Source organism: Piliocolobus tephrosceles, chromosome 8 (genome assembly GCF_002776525.5).
Source record: "Piliocolobus tephrosceles isolate RC106 chromosome 8, ASM277652v3, whole genome shotgun sequence".
Taxonomy (NCBI): Eukaryota; Metazoa; Chordata; class Mammalia; order Primates; family Cercopithecidae; genus Piliocolobus; species Piliocolobus tephrosceles.
In genome coordinates, this window is record NC_045441.1 from 49,201,548 (window position 1) to 49,208,296 (window position 6,749).

Genomic DNA, 6,749 nt, shown 5'->3' on the forward strand with positions numbered 1-6,749 from the left:
TGAGAAAAATGAAGCCCAGAAGAGAAGACCTTCCAGGAAAATTCCAGAGCCGGAGGTAGACCCAGTACATTGTTTCTGTTTTTGTTTTGAGAGGAAGTCTCACTCTATGGCCCAGGCTGGAGTGCAGTGGAGCCATTTCACTCACTGCAACCTCCGCCTCCTGGGTTCAAGCTATTCTCCTGCCTCAGTCTCCTGAGTAGCTGCGATTACAGGAGCCCACCACCACGCCCAACTAATTTTTCTATCTTTAATAGAGACAGGGTTTCACCATGTTGGCCAGGTTGGTCTCGAACTCCTGACCTCAAGTGATCCACCTGCCTAGACCTCCCAAAGTCCTCGGATTACAGGCGTGAGCCACCGCACCCAGCCGACCTGGTAAGTTTTAATCAAGTACTCTGAACTATGCAACAAGCACTAGGAAGTAATAGAAAAAAAATTAATCTAAAAACCCTCTGGAGAGTCAAAGAATTGCAGATTTTAAATAGCATGAATACTTGAATTCATGGTATTGAAAAATGACCTCGCACTTACCCGCATGTACAAACTGCCTGCCCACCTCTATCAGAGTATTTTTCAAGCTGTGCTACAGTTAACTATGTACTGCCCAAAGCCAATCTGTCCCTGCAGATCATAAGCTCTTAAAGACCAGGACTTCAGGAGAACAAGCAAAACTTCAGAGAGAAGGGAGCCACCCAAACAGAGTTCATAGCAATGGGTCGGCAGGAGCTGATGACTGGAGGTGGGCTGTAGCCTTGGGGTCTGGGACAGTGGAGGGCAGAGAAGGCAAAAGGGCCTGCATGAGGTGCTACAGGGCTAGGAGCCACAGCTGCGGGGATTAGTTCAGTTTTGTCTCCTATGCCTGTTACTTATACACCATCTCTTGATCAGAAAGAACTTCAGGTTGAGTATTTGGACTCCTTCAGCCTTCTGCTGTTTGTCTCCGGGACGTTTAACACTCTTAAAAGGGGAAAACTGTCCAGTTCGATTATGCTTCCTGGGACATTACAGGTTTTTCAAAAGTTTGATGAAAGCATTCACTAAGGAGTGATTCCACTTTCTCTGGTGGCTGAGAAATAGGCGCCTGAGGGGCAGCATCAGGTCTCCCCATCAAGCTGAGGTCGGTGTCTCCCCACCTATGGACCTCACCATGGCTCCCCCCTCATAAATCTGACCTCTAACTGTAACTGCCTTGGCCTCATTCCGTGGGTGTGGATGCTCCTGCTTGAAACGCATTTTCAGCCCGCCAAATTCTTCGGAGAGTTTCTTCCACTCTCCAGGCGCTGAGAGCTACAAAGTTCAATCTGACTTTCCAGATTTTTTTTTTCTTCCCATTACTAACGGAAGAAATCAAGAAGCGCCAGGCAGAAGGGCCCTGCTTCGACCAATCAGAGCCCAGCCGAAGGCCAGAGCAGGAAGTGCGGCAGTGGGACGCGCGGTGACAACCCCTCGCCCCCCGGGACCCGCAGAGGTCGGTGAGGCCGCTGCGTGACAGCTCCGGGCACGCGCCTTTCGCTTTCTCCTGCCCAGCAAGTGAGAGGATAAATCACGGGGTGGGGCAGTGCACCCCCAGCAACCGCGCACCCGGCGCACAGACCCCCACTACACGCGCGTCCCAGGCGGGGTCGACCCAGACGAGTCACGGGGCGGTGCACAGCCCCACTAGCAGGGCAGCCAGGACCCACGCGCGCGGGTCCACGCAGCCACCTAGATAAGTGACAAAACACTCAGGAAGCCATCATGCGGGGCCAGGAAAGAGCCCCCACCCAGAGTCAGGGACTCCCTCGTCAGAGGTTCCGGACAGTCCCCTCCGTGAGTCTGGAGAAGCAGTCTCACTGCGAGGGAGGGCGGGGAGGGCGTTGGAGTCTCCACACGCGGTGACCCGAACCCGTTCCTTGAGTGGGTCCATGCAGGGCCCACTCTGCCGCACGCGGGGACCAGCCAGGCCGCGGAGGACCTGGCAGAAGCCAGGGCCCGGGTCCATGCAGTCCCCTCCGCCGCAGACGCGGGGAGCCGGGGATCAGTGGGGACCCGCCCGCACCCGCAGGGAGCCCGAGACCCCCGCGCTGACCCACGCGGTATCGCAGCAGACGCCAAGCCCCCGGTGCCACCCAAGGCGGAGACAAAGCCCAGGCGAAGGGACCCGGGGTCCCGACCCCGGACCCTGCGGAGCTCAGCTAGGAGCCGCCACGCCCGGCGCAGAGACCCCCGCCCGGTCCGAAGACCCCGTCGCCCGTCGCCCAGTCTCACCTCGGGCCGCCGCCTCCCAGCGCTAGCTCCTCGCCGGGCGCCTGGGCCGACTAGAGCGCAGCTGAGCAGCCGACAGAGACGCGGCAGCCTCAACAAGGGAGCCCCGGGGCGGGACCGCCGCCGCCCCTGCCGCCGCCGCTTCAGCCGGTGTTCCCCGCTCAGGATCCGGCTCGGTCAAGGAGCTGCAGCTGGCGCTGGGCTGAGGCCGGGACACACACCACGCAGGTGTACAGAGCCCGGCCCGCCGCCCGCGGCCCGCCGCCCTCCGCCCTCCGCCCTCCGCGCTGGCCCTCCACCCGCCGCCCGGTCGCCAGCGGAGCCCGGCGCCCAGGGCCCGCCCCCCGGCCAATGGGGAGCGAGCTCTGCAGAGAGGGCGGGGCCTTAGGTAACATAGGGAAGTTGGGCCTCAGGCCTTAGGTAACATAGCATAGGGTTGTAATCCCAGCTACTCAGGAGGCTGAGGCAGGAGAATCACTTGAACCCAGGAGGCGGAGGTTGCAGGGAGCCGAGATTTTGCCACTGCACTCCAGCCTGGCAACAGAGTGAGACTCCATCTCAAAAATAAATAAATAAATAAATAAATAAATAAATAAATAAGGCCCCTTGAATGTAAGAAATGTGGTAAAACATTTACTCTTTCCCATTCCCTCATAAACATGAAAGAGCTCACACTGCAGAGAAACCTTAAGAATGTAGGAAATGTGGTGAAGCCTTCAGATTTTCCTGTTTGTGAAAATTTGGGAGGCCTCAGACTGGAGAAAAGCCTTTTGAATTTAAATTTGTAGTAAGGCCTTCAGTTGTGTTAGGTCCTTTGGATGACATCAGCTCATTCCTGAGAAAAACCCTATGAATGTCCAGAATGTGGGAATGTTTCATTTCTCTCATACCCACTCAAGGACATATGAAAATGCACACTGTAGCTGGCTGGACCGTGTAAATACAAGGACGTACACAGGATTACAACTCTAATAGTTTAGAAACTGCAAGAATATTTTCAGTTTTAACATTCACTTGAAAAGTCATGTGAAATCTCCCACTGGAGAGAAATTCTATAAGTGAAGCTTTTCTAATTTGGAAAGCCTGATGCAAATTAATTATAGTGCAGTGCTTGAAAAAAATGTACGAAATGTTATACAAGTTACACTTAGCCAGTGTGTGGGATTTTCTTATCACTGCTGCTTATCAGCATGCCAAAAGTCTCATCTTCGGACTCAAGTCTTGCCGGCCTTAGACATAATGGCCTTACTGCATGTGGAGCTAACCCCAGGAAGATGGAGTGGCACTCTCTGGAGGATGAGGTGTTCTCCATCGATGTGGGTTGATGGGCTCCTGAACTCCTTCCTGTAACCATGCAGAGAGTCTACACTGCCAGTGATCATGTGCCTCAACTCTTTAGATGTAGAAACTCAAAATATTCACAATATTCTGAAGCAGTTTCCATTGAAAGGAAAGAGAAAAGAGGTCAGGTGCCACGCTCCAGTCAAGAGAACTAGTAGATGGCTCACAAGAACACTCTGTCGCTACTGTCTGTGCCTCTGTCACAACAAATATCCTGATCCTTTAGTTTTAAGGGTACAGGGCCATTTTCCTCCCTTTCTTACTGGTAGTTCTCAAGATAACTGCATGATATGCTGGGAAGGCAATATCCTGATAATCAGGTGACATTGGTCAGAACAGCCCAGGCTCTGTTAGAGTCCCTGCTCGAAACAGAATGTCCTTTAACGCTTGTGTCCAGCAAACCACATCGTGTGAGAAAACCCAAGGTGGGTTCCTTTCTGGGGTCCCTCAGTTGTAGTGCAAGCGAAGCATTTACAGTCAAAACTCCATCCATCTGCTCTGGGTAGCTTTCCTGATCTTGCGGTAGCGGTTCATGTTGAATCCCAGACTTCTGTTGTCTTCTGTTTGCTGTTTGTAAGTAATAAATTCACTTCATGGAATTTATGTATGAATGCGTTTGGTCTCATTGTACTCAGAAATGTTGGTAGCCATTGCACAGTGAACCCGCCTCATAATTGGTGAAAACACTTATGGCCCCCTTATGCCACAGCAAGGAGGTTAATTCAATCAAACATAAACCTCGTGTTCATCAAACCCTGTAGCACAATTATTACCATGCGGGAGGCCTCTAACAATGGTGATGCTGATTTGAAGAACTCTGAAGGAAGAAATTGACACAAATGGGTTGGGTACATGGGAGTCCCTGATAACTTAAAGCAACCCTTCCTCCCCTCTGCCTAAAAAATGTGGAGAGGCTGGGTGCGGTGGCTCAGGCCTGTAATCTGAGCACTTTGGGAGGCCGAGGTAGGCAGATCACAGGGTCAGGGGTTCAAGAGCGGCCTGACCAACATAGGGAAGCCACATTTCTCCTAAAAATACAAAAAGTAGCTGGGCGTGGTGGCAGGCACTTGTAATCCCAGCTACTTGGGAGGCTGAGGCAGGAGAATTGCTTGAACCTGGGAGGCGGAGGTTGCAGTGAGTCAAGACCATGCCACTGCACTCCAGCCTGGGTGACAGGGCAAGATTCCGTCTCAGAAAAAAAAAAAAAAAGTGGATAAGAACTGAAACAGGTTTAAAATTTCACCTAATTGGAAATGCAAAGTTTACAAAAATAATATTTAAAATAAAAGGTTAAGTGAGTGCTCATTGAAATTTATGCCTCCACAAAATAGGTTGTGATTAACTTCCACATTTGTTGAAACCCACCAAAGTTGGGAAGCCTCCGTGTCTGAAATTCACATGTGGCTCAAATAAGAATCATCCCTGGGGATACCCCAAAGTTTAAATATGGTACCCCCTGTGATATTATGAGGAATTACTGTACATAAAACAGGTTGTCTTCCTTTAACTCTGAAAATCGTATTATCTTGCCTAAATTCTCCATAACGCATTGCTCTGCAGTATCCTATAGTGGACATAGGTTTCCTGACCAATGAGCACTAAAATTAAATGTGTGCAATTCACCTATGTTCTTACCAAAATGGAAATCCCCAAATTCCACCAGTTAGAATAACATGACAGAATGTCAGATTTTTGGAATATGTAAGTTTTCTGTAAGGTTATTAGGTATTGCTTCCATTTTATTAATAGATATAAATATATTTAGATGACCTATTTCTCCTGTGTTTTAGTCTTAACAGATTGTGTCTTTTAATTCATCCAGTTGGTCTAAGTTACCAAGTTTGTGGGTTATGGAGATTGTAATATTCTTTATTATTTCATCATCCATGGGCTCTCTAATATAAAGATCTCTTTTAATTCTTATGTTATTAGGTTGGTGCCAAAGGAATTGTGGTTTTGGACCATGAATTTTAAATTTTTATAACTAGGCTGCAACACATCTTTATTAATCAAAATAGAACCCATTACAACGGGCGGGGTGCAGTGGCTCACGCCCCTAATCCCAGCACTTTGGGAGGCTGAAGCAGGCAGATCAGGAGGTCAGGAGTTTGAGACCAGCCTGACCAACAGGGTGAAATCCCGTCTCTACTAAAAAGACAAAAAGTAGCCGGGCGTGGTGGCATGTGCCTGTAATCCCAGCTACTCAAGAGGCTGAGGCAGGAGAATCTCTTGAACCCAGGAGGCAGAGGTTGCATAAAAATGAAGGTCCTCTCTTGTCTGCCACTAATTGCCTGTGTGATTTTTGGCAAATATTTAGTCCCCGGGCCCAATTCTGCTTCCTTATAAGGCTCCTCCCAGCTCTGAAATTTTGTAACTCTGGTTTCTACTCAAAGCTTCACTTTCCAACACCCCACACTTGGCTGTTCTAAAACGTTTGTTTTGCCTCCTGATTTTACTTTCCATGCCTTTTTTGTTCTCCTCCACTTCTCATTACTATCCCATAGCCTTTTGGATTTAAGTTCTTCTAGAAAAGTTCCTCCTTTCTCAGCAATTATTTTTCAGCTTCCGTTGTCTCTGAAAAAAATATTACAAATGGGCGATTTTATCTTGGAAAGAAGATCCAGAATGTGTTGGCTTCCTGTGTTGTTGGTGAAATGTCTAGAGCTTGGAGATGGGACTTGGGTCAGGATTCCCCACTAAACCTTACATGAGATAGCTTCAGAGCTGTGGGCGGGCCGCTATTTCTCTCTCTCTGCTCCACTTTATTAAACTCAATTAATTTTAAATATGCAGGATAGGCCAGATGTGGTGGCTCCAGCCTGTAATCGCAGCACTTCGGGAGGCCACGGCGGGTGGATCACGAGCTCAGGAGATTGAGAATAGCCTGGCCAACAGGATAAAACTCCGTCTCTACTAAAAATACAAAATTTAGCGGGATGTGGTGGTGCGCAACTATAGTCCCAGCCACTCAGGAGGCTGAGGCAGGAGAATCGATGGAACCTGGAGGCAGAGGTTGCAGGGAGTTGAGATCCCGCAAGTGCTCTCCAGCCTGGGTGACAGAGCTTGACTCTGTCTCTCTCTCTCTTTCTCTCTTTTTTTTTCTCTCTCTCTATAAAAGAAAATATAAATATATATATTCAGGATAAGGGCATATCTAATTCATC

General features: G+C 49.3%; 1 protein-coding gene across 1 annotated transcript in view; it reads right to left on the bottom strand.

Moving 5' to 3' along the window:
- Window positions 1–6,749, bottom strand: part of LOC111529424 (SH3 domain and tetratricopeptide repeat-containing protein 1-like) — a 102,034-nt gene that overhangs the window by 43,951 nt on the left and 51,334 nt on the right. The window contains 1 exon segment of the mRNA XM_031935963.1: window positions 2,248–2,297. Within this exon segment, the coding sequence (XP_031791823.1) occupies window positions 2,248–2,297 (50 nt within the window).